The sequence below is a fragment of the Tinamus guttatus genome, unplaced genomic scaffold (genome assembly GCF_059628265.1).
Source record: "Tinamus guttatus ecotype Peru unplaced genomic scaffold, ASM5962826v1 Tinamus_guttatus_pri_ptg000470l, whole genome shotgun sequence".
In the NCBI taxonomy this organism is placed as follows: Eukaryota; Metazoa; Chordata; class Aves; order Tinamiformes; family Tinamidae; genus Tinamus; species Tinamus guttatus.
The window spans coordinates 1,064,495-1,088,278 of record NW_028289004.1 but is presented as its reverse complement, the minus strand read 5'-3'; the positions used below and the strand labels follow the sequence as shown (position 1 = coordinate 1,088,278).

Sequence of the window (23,784 nt, the reverse complement as noted above, 5' to 3'; positions counted from 1 at the left end):
TGTGTGTTTTTCACCATGCAATTCCATTAACAGATTCACTGTGTATTTTTGGGATGGAAGGAATTAAAACACTGATGGCCACTCCACACTTAGTGGTATATTTATATGGCTATTCTTTTAGTATCCTTTGTGTGACTGATTGAGATTCAAATATGTTTTCCTCTTCTACTCTAGCAGTATTCAACACACAGAGAATTAACTGGATGAAGATATTTTTAAAGTATCTAACACTCCCAAATAGTTTCAAGACCACAAACAAACGAAACTTTCTATATAATAAAACTTTCTAGCTCGTGGTTCCCTTCAAAGCGCCTGGGCTTTGCCTTAGATTATGAAAGTGCTTTCAGAGTTATGTAATCACTATTCCCTTTGTTACAGGGAAGGTCTATAGAGCTTAACTGTGCAGAATACACAGCTTGAACAGGTGAACACAACAGTCTAATCACCTAATAGAGACAGTAGCTTTTGAAGGGCACAAAATGAACTTGGTCCTGTAGCTGTCTGTACCACTAAGATTTATCCTCCACCAGACACCCAACCAGAACAGCAAGGAAAGACTAAAAGCCAAGTGCCCACCATATGACTTCATGTCTCAGCAAATCACTCCATCTTTGCTCTCAGAAGCAAGTCAGTCTAGGAGAGAGAACAGTGACAAGCCAGAAGATGATTTGAGGATGTAATATGACACTCAATGTTTGAGGCTTGCTTTAACATAATCTAAAAGAGCAAGTATGTGTAGAGTTGCACCAGAACAGCTGTATCTAGGTGGGTCTGACTTGGTATCTGAAATCAAAGTTTGGTATCAGCCCTGAGCCCCGTGGGATGTGAAAGACTGGACTGAACTTGGGATCGCTGGTTTCCTGCCAGGAGCTCTCTCCTGGTGGGCTCTTGGAGGAGCAGTGAACCTCGCAGTGCATTAATGGAACAAAATGTTTCAAATGGCTCTAAGAGACTGTTCTCTGCGGTCAGGGCTATTGAAAAATGTTTCAGGCTAACACGTTTTCATGGCAATTTGAAAGGACAAATTAAACACATATATAATTTAAATCAAGAGGAACTTAAGGTGCCATTTTTTCAGGTAATAAAAGTTCAATAATAGTAAAAACATATAGACAAGTTCAGGCAGTTTGTGTTCTGCAAAATGACTATAATCCATTTCTTAGTCTTTTTTTTTTTTTTTTTTTTTCCTATTCATATCACTAGTGATGCCATGGTAAGGCAAAACAGCTCACCAAAGAATAAAATACAGTCTAAGATGGTTTATCCTAAGTAACTCTATAGAACACATAGCACAAGACTCACAAACCAGCGAAGAAGAAAGCTCACACTTACAAAATTGTTAGCTCTGTAATTCTCGTCTCCTTTTTTTGAGTCAGCAAATCTCAGTCACTGTAATAAGACCCTTCAGAAGCCTCAGCAAAATTACATTAGCAACACTCTAAATAGTTAGACCAGGTTAAAAACACTCAATTTATCCCAGCACCAGTTGGCTGAGCTGCTGGAAATTCCAGCAGAAGGAAGAAAATATTACATATGTTCAATACAACCTAGTACTCAACTTTAATCTATTATAGTTTGTGGATTTTGAGAAGAAAATGCACTATGAAGTAGGAAGAACTTTCTGTAAATATGGGCCACCAAATGCCTGAACACTCCTTGGGTGACCATTGAAGCACTGCTAACTATTTTAAATAGCTATAAGTACAATCAGAGATTACTCTAATTTCACTCAATAGGGTGAGGAATAAAAATCCTTTGGAAGCATTTTTCCTGCCAGAAACCAGAACCACTATAGACAGTCCAGTATTATTATCCTAAGCAAGAAACTTTTACCAACCAGGTAAAAGTGTAGTAGAGGCAAAAGGAATTATATGTACAAAGTGAAAAATAGTCTAGTCTGGATGCTCAGTTGGAGACATTCACATAGTACTGCTTAGAGCCCCACTCTGGAACTAAAGACAATGTTTTTGCAAGGTATGTCAGTGGCATCAGCTCAGTTCAGAACCAAGAACAGGACTGACCCAACTGTGATGAACTGATGAATGCACAAAAGATTTCTAAAAGGTTAGAAGAAATTTACTGTGATAATAATGCGCAGTAAACATCACAATGTGTTTCTTGGATGTCCAGTGACATTACTAAAAAGATGGACATCCTGTCACATCTACTATATTTATACATGTGATATATATGATACATAAAAGCAGAACATATCATATATATCTATAAGAAAACCACATTCACATTTCTTGCAGGCAATTCACAAATAAAGAGTTCTTTCTTTTTGCCCTGGACAAACCTGAAATGACATACTTTCATACTGTACTTTTTGACAAAGATTTTTGTAGTAGCGATGCCAATTTTGTTGTGTAACGTTCTTAGAACTTTGGTATGATTCAAGAGGCACTGAGCGTCATCGCGCCCAGTTTGCATTGTTATCCAAGTAGGAACTTCAGCTCTTACTGTCTGGCTGCTTGTGTTAACTCTATCTATGGCTAAATCATCAAATTTACATTCAGGTTAATCTCTTCTTGGAAAAGACAACACACTTGTATCTGCAAGTACATTTACTTTATGAGAACATCGTATATAAAATGAACTATGCTGCAGAGTAATGGGAGAGTTGAACTAACACACTTAAAAAAGGAAAGATTGTATTGTTCTGACACTACAGGCCTCACTCTCCTCTTATTGCACTAGACTGGCATAACTCCTTTGACTCCTCCAACTCCCCTGGGATAGATCTTACCGGTAGCAAAAGAGAAATCAGGCTGTGTCTTTGCTACGCTTGAAAGTCACCAGTGCAATGGCAGTTTTAGCAATGTTTTACAGGAAACTGGAACCCAAGATCTGTCCTTTTGCTGAGACTGGAGACTGCACTGTGCATTGAAATATTCTGAGAGCAAAGTATAAGGAGAAAATAAGCTGCATGGCAACCTTTCCCCTCAATATCCAAATATAAGATTGGTAACTTTAAATACATCCTGAAATATAATAAAAAAGTGCAACAGTATTTTAAATTTAAATACAGTGTTCCTCTTAATAGTTAATAGATTGTTAAACAAGATGTAAAATACACATATACATAAAAGCTTATACCATGGTGTGCAGCGGCATGCTATGCGTAAGTGTCAGAGTGCGGTATTTCACTTGCAATTCATGCTATGGTTCTTTGGTCTTCACCCTACTATTAAGTGGAAGAGCACCTGCTTTAGCTTGTAGCCATGGGGCACTTTTTGTGTTTGGAGAAAAGGAAATTGGTCCTGGGGCTCTATGCTCATGATGCAGATGCGAAACTCCCATTCATATTAACAGGAAAACGAAGGATACAGGGGAAAACATTTGGATTACTGTACAGTTCTGCAGTCTCTTACACTTAGCCAACACTTCCAACAAAATCGCCCCTAATAAAGCTTGGAATTGAATGTTGTCTTTTGTTTGTTACCAATAATGCCTATAATACCAGGCTGTAATAGCTGAGCAAGATTCATACTGTTACAGTCACACTTATATCCACATTCAACTTCCTTTTATTAGAAGTATAATACTGCACTTTATATCACAAATGTATAAAAATATGGCAGATAGTGTCATAACAATACTTTTCTTTTAAATGAGTATATTTTAAAAAAACAGACAGTTATTTTCCATTTATATATATATTTATATATAGAATAAAATACTCCTGATGCAATATATAAATGTTACTGTTAGGTTTTTTTTTATAGAAACTACTGTAGCTGTTGCACTGCTTCACAATGTTTCAAACAGCTCAAAATAACTTTACATTATAACATAAAAGATATGATTATAACAGTACGATATTAGGTCATCATAAATAAATATTACAAATCCTATCAAATATGGTAGTTTAAAAAACAAATTTAAGACATACAATTTAGCTTTAAACCCTTAACAGGGATACACTTCTATCACATAAACCCCACTGTTTTAACTAGGCAGCAAAAAATGTAGTAAGGGCATAGGTCTAGACATGAATGTTTTCATCCTTATAAGTGCCAATACCTACCAAAAGACTCCCAGCTTTCAGACAGAGATGTGCACGAAGCTGGAATGTAAACGAGAGAAAACAGTAACACCTTTTTCTCCCTGAACAGCACACTCTGCCTTGTATCCAAGGACATTTCTGATGACTGGTAATTCATAATTCAACTTGTTTTACTGTATAATCCCTGACTCTCACTGTGGTGCCAAACGGCATAGCTCCACGTGTACCTATTGCACACCTTTATAAAGCTGAAAATACAGTCTTACCATCCCCGGAGCCACCACCACTCCCCTGCGGCAATCCCCACGGGAACGGGCCTCCTCCTGGAGCGCCACTACAAGGCCGTCTCTTTCAGATCGTTCAGATTGGGCATGCGGGCTCGGTTTGTTCGGTTGTACGCGGGCCCGTTCTGCCCGCTCTTGGCAGGCAGCTGGTCGGAGTAGGGCGGCCCGTCGCTGGCGCCCCTGCTCGCGGGCGCCACGTGCCAGGCGGGCTCCAGCTGCCCGGGGAGCTGCAGCGTGGGCCGGCTCTTGGGCTGCGGCTCCTGCCGCGCGCTGCTGCTGCCGCTGCTGGAGCTCTGGCTCATGGGGTGAATCCGCACTTCAGAGAAGGAGGCTTTGGCTGGCTGACTCGGCAAGGGCTGGAAGCGAGGCTCGGCGGGGACAGGGTGGTTTGAGGAGGACAGATGTAACAGCTTCCGAAGAGATTTTAATGGCTGGTTCTGAAAGACATGGCGGAAAGCACTTGACCTGGTGCCCTCTTGTTGCTCTAATACTCTTATCAGGCTTCCTTCAGCAAAACGGTCACATCTTAAATTGAACATTCTGAACTTTACGGCATTTCATCACTTTTAATAGGCATTCATTTTTGGATTATTTCAGTTCATGCTATTACTACACACCTGAAAAAAATGTCTTCTCATTTTGATTCAAATCTATTAGTACCTGAAAAGAGGAAATGGCTATATCAAAGAAACTTTTGTTCCCACCAATTCATTTAGCCTGATTTCCTGTAAGAAAGAAGGCACAGGCACCTGCATTAGTAGGAGTAATGACAGATGGGCAGCTATTAACTTTAGAACCTCAGTCTTATTTTAGAGATTTATTTTACAGATCTTGGAAATATGAAGTTCCTTGAAGTGTCCTGAACATCAGCGTGGCCTAGAGAGAGACCTGAGTAACTCTGGGCACTCAGATAAAGGCTGGCGGAACTCAACTGTTGGATATTTTGCTGGGCACCAGGTGGGTGATAAGATGTTCTTGTCCCTTACAGCACATGCCGCTTTGGCTGGTGAGGAGGTCGTAGAAAAACAGAAACATGAGGTAAGTGAAATGGGTAAGAAGCTGGGGAGCCCGAGAGCACAAATTGATGGGCACTGCTTTCAACAAATTTCACAGCTCACAGAAGAATTCCTTCGAACACTGCCGCTGTAACAAAACCTGGTTTGGTTTTCAGCATTGCAGTGGCAACACAGCATGGCACAGAGGCTCTCCCCAAAGCCCTGGTCCCCCAAAGGCTGGTTTTAGAACTGAAGAAAACAAAGCTGTGTTGGAGCAGTGCTCTGCTCTAGTAATCTAAGCTGCTCAAGCTGCAGTTTGCTGCACAGTAATGTGGTCACGATACCCTGAGGACCCCATCCAGTAATTCCTTGGCGGGTAGCACAGCACCCTCAGGATGCACCGTCCTCTGCAGCACAAACTAGAGGGTCATTATATAGTGCTCTAGTGCCCAGCACAGATGCAAGGACATTTTGTGGGCTTCTAATGCAAAAACATAACCAATATTTCAGAAGGCTCAAAGACTAACAAAGGGACTTGCTGTCTCCCTTCTTTTTCCTGTCATTCATGTCTAGATTATCAAAGAATTATGCAGGATGGAAGGCACATGCCTTTTTACATTCAGTGAGCAAGGAATGGGGAGGCTGGGAAATAATGCCAAATGCAATTTTTCTATTCACCAGAGAAAAAGCTGTCAAGACACATGGATGATCTCAGAATATAGGGAACTGATAATGGCACTTACATGAGGCTGGATTTCTGTCATCTTCTCGGGATGCCAATCCTTCTGCCTGCTGCTCTGGTGATTAGAAGTGTGAATGGCTTTCTGCAATGCCAAAAGATCCTGACCATCACTACTAGGCATCTGCAAGAAAGTATTAATTAGTGATTTCTTAATATATGCTTAAAAATAGCTGTAAGCTGTTTCCCCCAGTTAATTACATAAAGCAAGTGAATTCCATTACTGCAGCAGAATCGTAATGCGCTTTCAATACTTTTCCCCATAGTAAATAATGAGTGGCTGTGGATATCATGCAGATTTGCTATACCCTTAGCCCTTAAAGCATTCACATGCTGTTAGTGTTATTTGCTGTAAGAAAGAGCAGTTAAACAAGGCTTCAAAAAAAAGAAAAAAGAAAAAAACAGAAAAAAGAAAATAGTTGCGCCTCATCTTCACTTAAAAAGCATTCCATATTGCAGTTAAGACCATGGATCAGTTCTATAAATTCGATCCCGCATGAAGAAGATCTCTAAACGGATATCTGAATCATTTTGCCATGACAAGAAAAAGAACCTTTCCTTTTCCCATCTTTATTCTTCTGAAATATTTCAAGCTATAGTAAAAATTGAAAACTCCTTGAAAAATGAAAAACAAACAGCAACTTTAACAAAACTTAGAGCAGAGAGATTATATGCAAATGTATATGTAAAGTGTTTCATATTATTCCATGAATTTTATGCAAAAAATTGGACAGCTAGAATTTTAAAGACAGCTTGCTTAAAAAAAAGGTTATTGTGAACAATCAGGAGAAATAAAAATGCAGCAGAAGCATGAAATGAAAACTTTTTCTGAGAGGATCTGTTGTTACAGTACTTTTTTAATTCAATTCCAATATAAAGAATCAGCTTGCATCTAAGGTGCATCTCCAAAATAGCTATAAAATAAATTGGGTTAACTTTTCCTGATTGAAACAAAAAGAGATAGTCCAATTTAAAATTTGTGTGAATTTGCAACTATTTTTCTTTTATCTCATTCTACCTAGAACTGTGTATTTCAGTATATCAGACTAAGATAAACATGTTTTGAAAAAGACAATCTATTCCAACAAACTGCCAATTGTACTAGAATTTATCGAATTGGCCCAGGTACTTAACTGGCATGAAGAGAAAGTGAACCCATAAAAATAAAATACATGCTGCTGTAGTCAGTAAAACAAATTTACTGGAGCATTTTACAGTGCTACTGTACTTAAAAATTAATACCATGGGTAGAGTGACTACAGGAAGCTTTTTCAAAGAGGAACTATGCTTTAAATTATTCTTTGAATTAAAAAGAGGAAAGAGGGATTTCTTGATGCTTGGATTCTCCCCGTTGGTTGAGTCTGTCTGTAATATAAGATACAAAAACTAAATGCATAGTATTTTAGTTCAAGAGATCTGTCCTTACTATATTCATAATGTATTTTTTTTAATACCAAAAATACATGGTATTCATCCTATAATTTGCTTGAACAAAATAAAATGTTGATTGATGTTCAGAATGAAGTATATGGGACAAATTCAAGGAATTCAATGCATATAAAGAATGTAAAGAGAGATCAGCGCCCCTGTTCTTATATCCATGATCCACTAGGAAGGCCAAGTACATTTCAAAGCCTTTTGAAAACATCAGGTGATTCACCTGTGTGACTCTACTGAGCTTTAGCACTGTGTTTTAGTTTCACCTCTGTAGCACAAACACAGGGCATACCAATGGACACATGGAAAACCAATGGAATTCTCAAGTATTAAAACTTGAGAGGGGACTATTCCTCCTCTTTTCATGTACAAGTGCTGTCTAACACTATTCTGTCTACCAAAAAAATCCTCTTTATAATACTATGTATGCCTAGCCAGAATGATAGAAGCACTAGTAACAGTGAGGGTTTTCTCAGCTTCTAGGTTTCACTTAGAGCATCCAAACTATGTAAGGACTGGGTCAGTAATTAACATAGCCTCTTTAGAAATCCCATGATCAGAAGACTCTCCCATTTGAGGTTCGGCAAACCAAAATGGAAAGCAAAGCATGACTCAGAGGAGTGCTCACCTGTAACGGAATTTTTCCAAAGGGATTGTTTCTTCGGAGCCAGAGCTTGGAATACATGCTAAAAAATTCTCTGGTGAATAGAAAGAACTTGTGCTTCTCTGTGCATATTGACCCTGCACACAACCTTCCTGGGTATCAAAATGTTTGATGCCAGGTTACACAGCTGTGACTCTAACAGCCTTCAAAACCTTTTGGTACATCACAGAAAGACTCCAAGCAAGATAAAAAGGAGAATGAGCAGGACTAACTTTGCCCAAACAGCACTGCAAAGAATTCCTCCAGCGGGCAGGCAGGGTTGTCACCCAGTGCAGCACTACAGGTGGAGAGCACAGGGGAGAATGACTAATGGAAACAACTCTGCCAGAGGTACCGTCCAGAGCCGAAGCCAGCTCCGGACTGTCAGAGATTGAGGGACTGACACCATTAAGAAGGGATCTTCAATCCAATTCAAGATATCCTTTATGACTGTTTTGGTGAGCGCTGGCTAAATGAGACTTGCCAAAGGATATTAAAAGTAAATGGTAGCTAGCAGGTGCGATACTGTCCCCCTCTTAAACTTTTTGCTGAAGAAAGTCTGGCCTGCACTGAAGTATCCATACCAGCATACTTCTGGGAGCCTCAAAATAAAAACTTGGAGAATCACAAGCTATACACAATAGCATTTTTAAGGTGAATTTGTAAAAAACATTCTTCCTGTGGTTGAAAACCATACTACTACGTGGTGTTTAAAGCCTTTACTACTGAAAGCAAATTTTGTGCAGAACTTAAGGTAAACTTCTTGTCTGTGCTGGAAGATCCTAATGAACATCCCAAAGCTTTCGGGCAGACCTTCTCAACTAACAGACACGTGGTAAAGAACAAAGCTCAGTGTCTAAACTAGGCACCTGTGATTTACATGGATGTATGCAGTCTACCCTGAAATACTGTTCCATTAAACAGGACAAGTAAGCAGAAACCAAAAAACATTTTGCTATCTCTGGTGGGATCCAAAGATCCAGTTGGTGTCAGCAAGTGTCTAACTCAGAATGCAGGAGTTTTACCTCTTCCTGTGAGATACTAGCTCTAACCACCCAATTTAATTTCCCCTTATGAAAAATATATTTTGCTCTAATCTTAAAAGAGGAAAAAAAGAAAAAAAAATAAAAAGAAAGAAACAAGCAAACAAAACCCCAAACAAACAAGTAAAACACCCCAAAGAGGAGTAAGAATGGTGTATAAGTCCATCCTGTCCTGTCACCAATGATATTTTTGGTAGTTACAATTCAAGTCACTTCCCACTTAGAATTTATGGAATACTTTGGATGTTAAGATGCAACCCAATCCAGTCTGTATTTCCTCCACATAGTTCAAGCTAGTAGTAGTTGATACACTATTAGCCAGGATTTAAAAGTGGTCTCTACCACCACACCTAAACATTTTGAATTTATGCAGACCAGAGCAATGAGAATTGAAGATTATTTGGGAAAATGCATCACTGCAACGAATGGTATTAGGTATACTTTCCTTACAAGGACATTTTGATAGAAAAAAAAGACCAGAGTTTAAATGTAGGTATTTTCTTCAGTTGTCTAATACAAATGGTCATACTGTAACTGGGCACAAGTCTCATGCAGCAGTTTGGGACTGCACATCAGCACATATTTAATCATTAACCCACACTATCATTGTATGTACAAGATTTTATAAAATTTATCTATTTGCTCTCAAAATAGAACTAACATACAAACTACAGAAACAGAAGGGCACTATGGTGCAAACTTAGCTAACAGCTGAACCTGAAGATAAGCATAACAGAGAGAGAACTGGGGGCATTTGGGATGAAGATCCTTTGCAAAAACTTGCACCGTGAGCCATGAAAATGTACGCTGCACCCAGCTGCAGTCATTTACACGGTATATGTCGATGGCAGAGCCAAATAATCTGCTGCACCAATGTTCAGTGGAGAATATTTTCAATGTAATGCCATCTGAGCCCACACAGTGGTAGAACTGCCTAAAAACCTCCCTCTTTCAGATGCAATAGGTTAAGCCTACAAAGCTTAAAATCTCATCTCCCCTAGTTTTGCATCTATTTACATTAATGTGAAATAAGAATAATTCAGCAAAGGTACAGGCCAATGAAAAGGTGTTATTTAACAGGAATTTTGTGCACTACTGCCCACAGATTCATATATATACATCACACACAACCACACAATAGGATAGGGAGGGATTGCAAAAAAGTCTGACGTGATTCTGGGGGTAGAAGTCCTTCTGCTCTCATTTAAAGAGAGTGTCTATGAAATAAGAAGTGGTACAAGCCTTAACACCTGGCCAGAAGGAAGGCAAGGCACATTTTGTGTGTGTGTGTGTGTGTGTGCGCGCACGCACTAGTTAAAACACACGTGAACATGGTCCATGCATTTTAAAGAGAATTTTTTTAAAAAAGTGCTCCTCTCTCTCAGTTTTCAACTCTGCTGAAAGCCAGTGTCATGCCACCTCACCTTATGACAGGATATATTTTAATTTGCCCTGTGGTACCATTAACAACTTCTAATGCCAATAAGAGTGAGCAAGTGAGCACGATTTACACCATTCTGAGAACCTTGACAATTGTAACTCAAATTTCACTTACAGAAGCATTGCAACATTTTTTTTTATAAAACATTCAGGACTTAAGCAAAACAAACATAGCCCAAAATAACACAAAACATGTGAAATTAAATAAGCTCCTTCGAAAAGTGGTGCCCATGTTACCGTTGGGCATGATGATTGCTCTGTGACATAAGAGCACCATCTGATTTTCCGATTCCAGCTCAAGTCTGAAATTTATCCTATTATTCATACACAAAGAATATCTGACCCAATATCAGTAAAAATAAGAATTATTAACAGGTTAATAATAATGTCACTTTTTAAAGTGAAAAACCTATCTTAAGAATGAAAATAAAATGGCTGGTATAAGCAGCCCACCGAAAAAAAACAGGTAACATAAAAAGACAAAGATTTCTGACACTATTTTGCACATGATGTTTAGTAACATGCTAGTATATTAGTAAATCTTTTTTTAATTCTGAAGTTCTGCTCCTAATGGCCTGAGAATTACAAGACCACACTTGTACTATGCATAACTTAAGATAAAATACCTGCAGTTTTAAAATATTGTAAAACAGAGAGGCAAACGTAACTTTAAAACTAAGCATTTTCACAATGGCCATCCAAGAACAGGACGACAGGAACCTCAGATTTCTTCACTTCTTAAGTGAATTTTCATTTTAAAACTTTGTGAAGAGTTACCAAACCATTATCCTCTGACAAAGGAAAGTTCTTTCTGCTTCCTGACAACTAGAAGAAAATGTAAAAATGCACAAAAGAAAAAGGTCTATACTACGTAACAAAAGCCACTGTTTATATCCCCAATGTGCAGAGCATTAGGAATGGTCAGGGTACTGTGCTTTATTCCAGGCACAGTAAATGGCAAGAAGATGGAGGCACCACCTTGAAGGCCATGAAAAAGACTGGAAGGAATTCTCACTTCTAACAGTTTTATCTCCTTCTAATTGGTGTCTCAGAAATTATTCAAGCTTTGATGGCACACAATAATTTATTTCTTTTCTTAGAATGTCATCACCATATACTGTGAAAGAATTTGCTACGTATGCTTAAAGCTCATACCAAAACCGGTTCCAAAAGTGTCTAATTAAAAAAAAAAACAAAAAATAAAAAACCCCACTAAACACGCATAGAAATATATCTAGTATGCAAATTAATATTTGAAAAGGAAGATAAATAAACACTGAATGGGGAAATAAATTGATTTTCATATACTGAAAACAGAAATAAAAAGATCAGATAGATACATGTAGGTGTGACCACAAATAATATAAAGGTACTCCACTGATCTAGCATATTAACATGACATGATTCAAGTCTGCTAATTATGTATTTTCTTATAGAAATATTATATACTTACAGTTTGAGATTTCTTCTTTTTCTTTTTTATTGCCCTGAAAAAACCTTGCTTTTCTTTCTCCTTGAGCTGTTCAGAGTGACTGTTAAGATTTTCAGGACTTTTCCTAAACATGAAATAAGGTATTGTAAGAGAGATTTAATTTACATGTTTTGTAAATTTTATGTAAAAACAAGATCCTATGGCAAAGAATGCAAATTATTGATTGGATTGAAATGAAAAGATTCTAATGCTTTAGCATTCATTGGTTCAAGAGTTACTGTACAAATAAAGGACAGTCTTGTTAAACGGGACAGGAAGAACACAGTGTTAGGGAAAAATGACTAGCTCAAACCATAGTGAGTAGTTAGGGAAAAGGTAAGCATGCATGTCTTTTTTTTAAAAACAAAAGTTAATATTAAAACCAAAATATCACACATAAGATACCTTAAGAAATTAAAATAATATCGGAGAGAATATACAAACGATGATGAGGTATAAAAGCACAGATCCAGTTCATCTATTGCTTGCTGAAGAACCAGGAGTTACAAAGAAGTCTGTCAGACAGAACTGATTTCAATCAAAATTCCTGACCTTTGCTGACATGGTTCCAAATTTATCATCTGTGAAGCCTGGGGATCTACTGTTGTCCATTTCAACTTCACACCTTGAGTGAACATTTGTTATGAGGCAGGGCTGCCAAAGAAGCAGACCCAAAAGTGGGAGACTTGCAAAGACTAATTTTTTTATTTCTACTTTTCAAGTCAGGTAAAACTGAATTATCTGCAGTAGTAAGTAGAGTGCTACTTTAAAGTATATACACCAAATAATGAAGGTAAAGTACTGATACGGGGTAAAAAGATTGTTGCAACTCATTGGTGAGATCTTCACTGAATGCAGTGCTAGCACCCTCCAATGCATTTGGAAAATTGGAAATGGTGTGGGGAAATTTTACAGAAAGAAACTCAAAGATATAAATAATGGCTTGCAGTAACAGAGATTTCAGTCTCTCTAGTACATTAAAAAACAAGTGAACAAGCTCCAACATTTAGACTTTCCTTGACTTCTGTGCATGGATACTTTTCCAGGGAGAAAATACTGAGTATAAGAAGAATCTTTAAAGGGAAAAGACGTAAGAAGAACAAGTAGGTGGACGATGTAGTCAGAGAAATTTGTTAGAAACAGGTCACTGACTAAAACAGTGAGGCTGTTAATCACCAGAACAAACTTCTTGGAAAAAAGAGTGGACTTCTCAACTCTGACTTTTCAAAGCAAGCCCAGACACCCTTCTGGGGGATGCACACTAGTCAGACGTGCTACTGTGTTTGTCTCTCAGCGAATGGATGACATTTAATAGCAACTAACTTACAAGAAGTCACACTGGGTGATCTGTCCATTTAGCCTGAAGTCGTATGAATACAAAAATGAAATTATCCCAGTGGCTGGCTGGAAAACCTAAGGGACAGTCCCCGTTCTAAGTGCTCTGGATGACAAAAAGAAGCAGCTTTCTTCGGAGGAGCTGCCATGTAACAACTCATAGCCGTCTCCTATAGTTGTCTTTGGGTTCTAATCCTGGCTTCAAGAGCTGTGCTATCAACCGGTGAGTCGGCAGCTGCTGCATGCCCAGCTGACATTTTTTTTCCAAGCAAACGTGAAACACATAATTGGGGTAGGAATCGCTACACTAATGTTCCTTATTGGTAAGAGTATCTCTGAGCTGTGGTTTGATCAGCTGCTGAATAACAGAATGATTAGACTTGCAGGCAGAGAGGCTGGTGGATTTTTTCTGATTTTGATTTTTGGAAAATAAAGCCAGATTCAAAAAGCTATTCAAATGTTCAGCGATACAGATTTTACTATAAATATGACAATGCTAGATGTAGCTATAGGATTGCAAAGGATTCCCATTTCCTTCAGGCCCCTGTATTTGGCACCATTGTATAAGGGCAATATGGCAGCCCTGTACTCCTCACTTACAGCCCCACAGGAAGAGCCCAAGAGGAAAGACTTGCCAGGTTTGCAGCTTTCTAGCATTTAACAAGGCTGACTTAGGACACAACAGTTCCTGAATGAATTAAGTGACTTTTGTTTTTAGGAGTCTCATGGTCCTTAATAATTCAAGGGGGGCCGGGATCCCAAGAATCACCCCAGCCTTGTTCCCAAGGAGTCACTGGGCATCCACAGCTGGCTCTGTGCCAGCCCCAAAACGCAACCCAAGAGCCAGGGCAACAAACACAGCCCAAATGAGGGCCCTCAGGCAAACTGCCCACCCAGGGCTACTGCCGCGCGTGAGGCACCGGTCGCTCAGGCCAAACGAAGGTCCCACCGTGGTTCCTCTGCACTGTCCTTGGGAACTTTCCCATCTCTTCCTGTAACTTTTCTGCTCCAAAGACCATTGCAAAATGGTGACGCCATTAAACGGGATGAATTTTATCTTCTGCATAAAACTTGGGAGTATTGTGGCCACGCTTTATCTCGATAGATATTCACTCAAGGGTAATCCTTTTTCTTTGGCCCAATGAACCTGGATGAGGAAAATAACGGGCAGAGGACTCTGCTCATTTTCCCATGCTGCTTTCCCATGAGCCAGTGGTTTTGCACAGACTGGTTGATGTCACTAGCTCCTATGACTCATATTGCAGTAGTGTTGTCTGAAAAAGCATTGACCTTGAAAAGCAACTGCTTCCAAACACATGCTCATTACGTGAAGAGAGTGAACATATATAGCATTACAGCAGGAAGCTCAACACAAGGATTTTGCACTGAGTAAAAATAGAGCAGAACATTTTGATCAAGGATATGAAACACCGGGATATTTTAGGCATTCCCAAAGAATTTCAGACAATGGACAGTATAGGAAAAAACAGGATTATCAGAAGAAATGGGATTGTACAGTCCCTCAACACTGCCCATTCTTTCAATGTAACTGCAAGTGTTGTTATTCTGCGTAAAGCCTCAGCTCTTGGAGGCAGGCAGTTACAGAGGAATCGCAGTGTCTTCCACTAGCAGAGAAGTCTCCAGTGGTAAAAGATGCAGAAAAGACTCCTGACCCTGAGTGCTCACCCTCATGCAAAGGCAAAACGTCCCCCTTTCCCATCATTTTATCACTTTGTTCCTTTTGCCCGGTTAGAACACATACTATGGGTCACTTTGGTTATTCTCGGAGACACTTGGGTGTCTCATGTACGTAAACAGAAATTCTGTAGCTATCACTGGCACTCACTGTCACTGAGGAAGAAAGATATTCATTTTCATGCAGGTACAAGGAGGAGGAGGAGCAAACAGGCCTGAGGCGAGCAAATTAATGTGCCTTAATATTGAAAAATGAAATAGGAAGCATGCTGCAATCATACTGCCATACACAGACTTATCTTGCATTCTGCTCCTTTTTGGAGGTATTTCCTCATGCCTATTTCTGTTACGCTAATCTCATCAGGCAGCCTGCTTTATAAATCTTCTTTAACCGCCAATTTACTACTCTCTTTACAGAGCAGCTCACAATTACATGAGTAAGATCTCGCTCTCAAGGAAGAACTATTTAAATGTCTGAAATTTTCTTTGCAAGGTACATGAAGAGCTATTAACTCTCAAAGTTAACTTTTGGCTTTGCTTAAAATAAAACCATCAGTAATTAGCATTACCATAAATGGAAGAAGAAGAAGTCAGAAACTAGCTCCTCAAATATGCAGTTTACTTAACATAAGAATTTCAATCCCAAATGCTAAAGTTTATAGTAAAATTTCTTGGCCTAAAATTTGGCCATGAAAGCTAAAATTCAGAGGTCAAACCTGAATTTGCTAAAACTGTATTTTTTTTTTCAGGTGAAAAATAGCAATTTATTAACTGCAATAAAACCTACATGTGCCATCCAACAAGCTACCCAGCAGCTGCTGTAACCACTATTCCACCTGCAAATATAACACCTAAGGTTACACATATATACATACACACACATGTATATGTATTATGCAATACTAGTAACCGTAACAATTTGGAAGTGGCTGGTTGCATAAACTTGTAAAGAATATACTTCACCAGGTTAAGGTATTTCTCAGGCAGAACATCAATGACTACAAATTTGGAAAATTTCCTTGCAAATAACATCAGGTTACATCATCAAATTTTGACTAAAAAACACTGATGACTGGGAAAAGCGGAGGGTAAAAATCCTAGTTCCTAGAATGGAGGTTGCATTCAGCAATAGGAAAGTTCAGATGCTGCCAAATAGCTGAAAAAGAAAAAAGCAAACCCAGTAGGTGACAATACTGTGCTAGAGTCTTATGCAGGGAATGTCATCAAGAAAGCTATACCATTAGGAAGTGACACGTTTTCCAGTGATGCAGAGCAGACTTTTTAACACCTCATCCCTACTTAACTTTTAAGTTTGCAAGTTGTGAATTTTGAAATTCCTTGATTATTTTCGAAAAATTTCAGAATCTGTAATGGAACTGAAGAGTATTTAAAATGCAGAAACAGGCCATATTGCAGATACAGCTGAGCAAGCTTTAAACTAGCTTGCTTAGGCATTGATAACCCTCATGGACATCAGTGTGAACTAGTTACTTGGCTCCTCAGACAAACTCTTGCCATGTCTACATTGCTACTCTAATACCGAAACAGCGAGATTAAGGACAGTTGGCTCATTTCTATAACATCCTGTATTGCTCTGGGGTGTTGAAAACTAATGGGAGATAGCTAACAGCAAGCCTTTGACATGCCAAAGAGTATGGGATTTTTTTCTTCATTTTTTGAGTGAAAAAATAAAGAAAGTGTGTTTATGTTAATATATGTGTGCATATCTGTGTGTGTGTGTGGGTGTGTGTATATATATTTATATGTTTCTATAAAAGTAAAAAGAAACATAAAGATATGGGTTGCAGATATAAATATATATTCTTTCTGCAGGAACTTGCTGTATATGCTGGAGAAGGCATGACCAGCTGGTTCTCATAGAATGAATAGATCTAATTGGACATTGAAGTTCCAACCCTCAAACAGAAGTTTCCCAAACCCCCCAAATACCTTTATGTGCTCAATGCAACCACTTGCAATATGATATGAGATAAAGTACTGTAACTTAAGAGTTCATTGCAAAGAGATACTTGGAACTGTAACGCTGGTAAGTGTAATTACAGTTCACATTATGGCATGCTAGCAGAGCGAGGTAAAGTATCTCGCCTATTAGGACAAAAGTCATACAAGAGAAACGGAATAAAATACCTATTATTGCACCTAAAGGAGAAAAAAATGAGAGAGAAGTTCAAGGTAATTTAGAGGAAATTAAACTGAGGCAAACTGAAGATTTTCTGGAAAGCTGAACAACTTGCCTGTGTTCAAATCAAGTTGTCTAAAGCTCAGAAAAGTTCTAGGAATTCAAAAGTAAATCCTGATGACAAAAGTCAAGTTTAGCAGTATAACATCTTTATTTTATAGAGGCAGGACAGCGAGGACAGAGTGAAGATATGCACACAAAGACAAAGGAGCATCTGTGACAATTCAGCCTAACAAAACATTCACAAAACCTCTGACAGAAGAAAGGCAACACAGAGCAATAGTATGATAGAAGCAATATTTTACAGTAGTGGCAAGTCAAGGTGGAATACGTCACTCAGTTTTAGACGAATTGTCACATCCCAGCTATGTATGCCAGCAGAACATTAAATATTTACTTCATCATAAAATTGATGCAAGCGGAATCACATTCCATTAGAGCTTTCAACATTTTCATAGGCGTTTACACAACTTCTATACAGAAAAGTAATTAGAGAAACAGACTCTACATCACTGAAGAATCTGATTAAGCTGCATATATGGCACAGAACAATTTTGCAACATTAGACCATTGCCAGGACAACTTGCACAGAGTAACATGTAGAGCTGGGCAGGAAACATTTCAGGATAATAGGGACTAGGAAAAGCAAAGAGAAAGAAATGCATGCCAAAAAAGCAGATAGCTTGATGCTGAGGGCACTACCATTCATTCATTTCACAAGAAAAGTGCTTATTATTTTTTTTTTCCTTCTTTCTCTCAAAGGAGCTGTTCCACTTTGTGGAAATATTTAAGTATATTAACTAGAGCAAGGACTTAATATAATTGTCTCAAAGTTAATTGAGGGCCCTAACTGCTAGACTATGCTCAGCATTTCTGAGGTCCTTCCATCATTTCAACAAGATGAAACAGCTTCAAGAGAAGATATTGAAGGAAACGGAGAATATGCTTCAGAAGAACCTGCCACTTTTCATTCAGGGCATTCACTGCTTAGATCTAAGATCTTGGTTCATGTCTCTGGTTTCTATAATAAGGAAGAAAAGCCCTGAACCCGAGTCCTTCATGTTCTCAGAAATAGTACTGAACCAAGAATACTTGTTATTGCAAGGTGAATACCTCTCTCGCTTTGACTGACAATTCCATCCTGGAGCAGAACCACCTTCCAATAAAAGGTTAGTTTATAATATCAGTCTGTTGCTTTGAAATGTTTCGGTTTTGGTAGTCTGAAATTCTAAGTCAGAATATACTTAGTCAAAAAATTCCCAACCAGCTCTAATTACATATGTACTAGTGCAGTTCTGGGTTAGTATAACACAGCATGGCTCTTCGTAGCGACCGCGTAACAGCAGCAATTACATTGCTGAATTATAGAGAAAGCAAAGCCACGTTCCAGATGGCTACGTTCTACGCAAGATAATGAGGTGCAGGTACGAAGGACAACGAAATACGTAAAAGGGTTCAAAAGTGGAAACAGCACCTTCTTCAGTTACACAAAAGTAAGTCATATAATTAAGTACCATCTTTTTACATAAAGGACCAGATCCTCAAAGTAACTGCCGTGAAAATAGAAGAAGGTGAAGGATACAAAGTGAAGTCCACTAAGTCAGGAGGCAATAGTGCTTTGGAATAAACACCTTCTACTACTGACACGGGAATACAAGCTGAATTACAGGTTGTTAGGTGTTCTTTCCCACCTCCCCCCACTTTTTTTTTTTTTTTTTTTTTTTTTTTTAATAAGATAGGTACCTCACAGGTGGTTCATGTGAAAACACATTAAGCTAACAAACCATTCTTTTGATAGCATGGTCCTACGATGTTTTCAGAGAGCAGTGTTTCACAATGGTATGAAGCAGAGTTGTCTCATGAGAACATGTACAGTCCCTTCCTCCCACCAGTCCTTTAAAATTCCATTTACTTATTTTTATTGAGTGGGCTTTATTGTAATTGAACAAAGCAGAAGTGAAAGGGTATTTTAGCACCGAATAGTTCTCATAGCAACAAAATTAAGGTATTTCCCTTTAAGTCCTGCAAAACTATATATATGCTGTCATTCTATTAGCATAATTATAGTTAATTGTTTTACATTATATAATGAAGCCATGTGGTGCTTTTCATCTTTTAAAATGAATATACATCATTAAGATATTGTTTAGTCCATTATCCCATAGAATGCACTCATTTCCTTCTGGGGTGCACGAGCAAAATGAGAGTTGCAGTGCCCACTGTAGGGAGAGAATATTCTATTCTTCATTTACACAATCCTATTTCATATATGAAAACATGCAGTTTGACTTTTTTTTCCATTTGTCTGACACTTCAGGCTTCTGGAATCCACAGATGAAGCTTACAGCCTTGCTATCCATACTATATACACACAGGTATTTTCTATTATCTTTAACCAAAGATAGATAATGGAAAAAAAAAAAAAAAAACAGGAAAGACCAGACCAAAGCATATAATTTTAATGCATTTGTTGTGTTAGTGCAATGAAGTATTTCTTGTCCCTGAAAAAGGGACAGAAATCATGCAACGCTATTTCAGTATACTCACAGGGAGCAATTAAGCAGGTAAAGACAATTACAGATTTCAAAAAAAGAGTTATGAAATACTCCTTTCAAAATGAACAGCCTATGGGATAAACTTGGTTTTCTTCCTCTCAATGATCCCTTTTTTCCTGCCACCTTCCTACACATCCGTGTAAATAACAACTCACCAGGTATCAAAGGTGGTTTGTCTCTTTGAGTGGTTTGCCACCGTGCTGCTGTCTGCTGGTAACACAGGGGCTCTGTTTGACACATTGTTTTCTAGGTATGTACTCTCTGGACGCGGAGATGGAACTGAACAGAGAAACAGCAAACAATGTATACTGAACTCCATCAAACGTCACAGCTTTCAGCTGTCTGTTGCCTCTTTATTTTTACAGAACATGGAAGACATGGCTTTCTTCTAGCTGTACAGAAAACACAACTGTACATTTTCACAGGTTGGAAATCTAGCTTTTGTGTGACATTGTCAAGCTAAGGTTATTACAGTATACTATCTTCAGAACTTGGGTAAGACATTCTTGGATTTTGAGACTGTATCTATCTACAGAGAGCTGCTAGTGCAAAAGATATTTAAAAACAGGAAGTGGAAAAAGAGGTTTCAATACTGTTATTAAAGACATTAATTACTACAGTTTGCAGTTTATCTGCACTTAGGCCTTTAGAAACACTTGGCCCCCCAAAAAACAATATGGACTTTAGTGCAACTAGATAACCCATGTCTAAATTATAGGAATATTTCCAGGGTTAATAAAAGCAATTAAGGGTTGAGGATTCTCTGTTCCATGTGCTCCAAACCCTTAGTGCCCTCAAAGCACTGCCCATCACAGTACACGCTTTAATATGTCTAACAAGTTTTAATATTGCTAGGGGATACTTACAAGGATTGGCAGATTTTAACATGACTAAATCAGGTCATCAGCCAACTGATGAAGCCAAAGAGGATCAGTGGGAGACTGATGACTCTATTTAAGGTTATTAGGTGACTCATAATCAAATTGTAGCTGATTGGGAGTTCTTAATGATCAGTAGAGTCTCACAAGCCTCCTAAGACTTGCAGGACAGTGATTAGCTTCTTATCCTCCTCCTTTTCAAAAGGATTACCCAGATTTAAACAAGAGGCAGCTGCTCAGAAATCACCATCTTTTGTGTACAAACCGCCATCTTTTATTTAGCACAGAACTGTGTACGTGTTTGTGTCTCTATTTTTACAGAACCCACTCCTGTTCTATTATTTATTCTTAACTAGAATTACATAAATGTGTTTTACTCTAGTATAAAATTCTGATTTTTAATAAATCTGAACAAGGCTATAAATATAGGACTCTACTGGTTAAAAGCAAGAACTGCATTTCCATGTACCTACCATATTAACTCAAATAGATCAATAAGTGTGGGAATTTGCTACAGAGCAAAGGCGTTTAGATATAATGTTAATAAGAATTTAAGATAGGAATTGATGCTTAGAAACTGATAAACTGTTTACTTTGGCGTTTTTCATTTATTTTCGTTAACCCTCTGATAAAACTACCCTGTGTTTTACAAGGTACTGTACTAGATAGATAAACTTTTCAATCAAAGTGAGTTATCATTGCAAAATAATAATATAATGACACTAATATAGCTGCTACCTAGCAGGCCAACTCAGTCTCTCTCTCTCTCTCTCTTTTTTCCTATAAATTTTCTTATTTGTTTGTGTTACTTCGCAGTACCCATTTCTACTGTTTTAGTTATATTATATGCTAAAACTCTTGTTTAATTTTGAAAAATCCATCATAAAGTTACCTCTGTAAAAGCTGCCAACTCTTCTTGGAACAGGGTCATTATAGAGAATTCTATTTTCTTTAGTAGATGCTCCATCTTCTGTGTGTGGATCATGATATGTTCCACCCTAGACAGAAGAACAGTCAACTACTTAAAATTAAAGAACATCTGCATTGTTTTTAACCAACGTACATAAGCAAGGAATCCCAAATTTAGCTACACACAATTTTCCTACCATGTAATTAACTGCCATTATCAAGCCATAAATTATGGAATTAATAATTATTTGGTTTTGCCTTTTTTTTCTCAAAAGGACAAAACATGGCATTAATAAAATTTTGCCCCTTACTTGTAATTTTAAAGACTTTAGCATGACTCAGACCTCAGATTTTTGCTGCGATTGAAATGCAGTTGTAACATCTCTGGAGGAATCTTTTCCTGGAGGTCTTGTTAAATTCATTTCTGATGGGATCTGGTCACTCTGCTAATAGCAAATTTTAAAAAGTAAAAAGGAAATGCATATAGTCTGTGATAAATGCAATAATATAGCACTATTTCTTATCCTCTGTTATACAGTAGCACCGGGAGGTACCAACAGTCAAAAAGTCTACCGTACAAATAATAAGAGGTAGTTTCCGAACTTAAAAATTTGTAAGCTGAACCGTTAACTCAGACATAAGAGAAGAAAAGACACAATCACCTCTATTACTGAATAAAACACTTTCTGGAAAGTGCTTTAAACATGTCCTTAGGAACAGATATGCACATGATTTGCTGCCAAATGTGACTTAACCCTAATCTTAAATGAACCAGATGCTACAATTATTTCTGCAATAAGGACCAGATAAAATTAAATGATCTCTCCAAGACCACACAGGAAATTATACCTAAACCCATGTATAAATCTAGAATGTCCAAATGGACAAAAAGTTAAAAACCGAAAGAATTTTGATTTCAACTCACTCTAGGAGTGATTTGCAAAAATTATATTCCCTTTTATTAATAATGACTTGGTCTCACTGGCACAGAAAAAACAACTCTTGAAAGAGAAATACAACTTGAAAAAAAAAACCACTTTAAATTGCAGTTTGGTTCTTCTAAAATTTACAGAGGGCTGAAGCATTTGATTAGTCCTTGTAACATAGATCTTATTTATCAGCAGTTAAGCGACAAGTAAGAGACAGTAACAGCAACTTGTACTTGATTTTCTTCTGCTTGACCCCTCTTGTGTACATTAATCTAAAAATTGAAAAGACTCCAAGTATTTGATGGAGACCTGTAAAACCCCAAAACTAACACTGAACATCTCTCTCTGTCTTTTTTTCCCCCCTGATTTTTCTTTAAACTTCATAAAATGTGAAGGGAGAGAAGTAGGAACAACAGAGAGAAGCAGGAGAGGGAAAGAGAGTGAGAGAAGAGGGAGGGAAGGATGGTGGGAGAGAAGGCAGTAGAACTGAGTAGAAAAAATAATAGGAATAAAGAAACATGGAGATCACTCCCGATATTCTTGAACATGTGAGTTCAGTAATTTGATGGAAGTGAAATTTTCTTATTTCTAATATAGAGCATGTCAAAAAATAAACAAGATAGGAGAAAATCCAAAAATTATTTCTTTGTGAAATGCCTTTTTGAGGCTTAATAAGACTGATAATTTAATTCAAATTTGGTTTTGAAACTTATAAAAACAAATAAAAAATAGCTAAAGAGCACTACAGAATTGTATTTTTCCTTTCAGACTCCAGTGGCAATGCTCACTTAAAAGTAAATTTAAAATTATTTAAAATTAAATAATTTAAATAAAGACTTAAGTTTAAAGATGTTGACCATAAAGACACACAAAAATAATTAGAAGTAACTGATTCAAACACACATTCCAAAGCAGACTAAAATGAACAAAACCGTAAGCAGTGGGCAGTACATCATTTTTCTAACTAAAATACAAGTCTGTCAATCAACTGTCAAACAGAAATAATGATTTTATAATAACACTCTGTCCTACAGAATAGGAAATAAAATTTAAATTGCTTATCAAATTAACATTCTCTACATACTGCAGAAAAAGATCCTAACATACTGAAAAGTACCAGGCAGTGTGAGCTTTTATTATCAAAACTCTGGTGTTACTGCCTTTGTTGACATCTTCAAGAATAAGTAACACCTAGCTCAAGCGAAATGAGAGAAAATGGCTA

The 23,784-nt window shown here is 37.7% G+C and overlaps 1 protein-coding gene across 4 annotated transcripts in view; it reads right to left on the bottom strand.

Moving 5' to 3' along the window:
* Positions 1-1,086: 1,086 nt before the first annotated feature.
* Positions 1,087-23,784, bottom strand: part of CDKL5 (cyclin dependent kinase like 5) — a 78,740-nt gene continuing 56,042 nt past the window's right edge. The window contains exons 12-18 of one of the 4 annotated variants that reach the window (XM_088532727.1): positions 21,978-22,079; positions 21,617-21,722; positions 20,002-20,125; positions 12,044-12,146; positions 7,270-7,392; positions 6,032-6,151; positions 1,087-4,730 (exon numbers count right to left, since the gene is read on the bottom strand). In XM_088532727.1, the coding sequence (XP_088388853.1) occupies positions 4,344-4,730; positions 6,032-6,151; positions 7,270-7,392; positions 12,044-12,146; positions 20,002-20,125; positions 21,617-21,722; positions 21,978-22,079 (1,065 nt within the window). In that variant the 3' untranslated portion in view covers positions 1,087-4,343. The remainder of the gene's footprint in view (positions 4,731-6,031; positions 6,152-7,269; positions 7,393-12,043; positions 12,147-20,001; positions 20,126-21,616; positions 21,723-21,977; positions 22,080-23,784) is intronic. The other 3 variants (XM_088532728.1, XM_088532730.1, XM_088532729.1) reach the window with 3 other exon arrangements.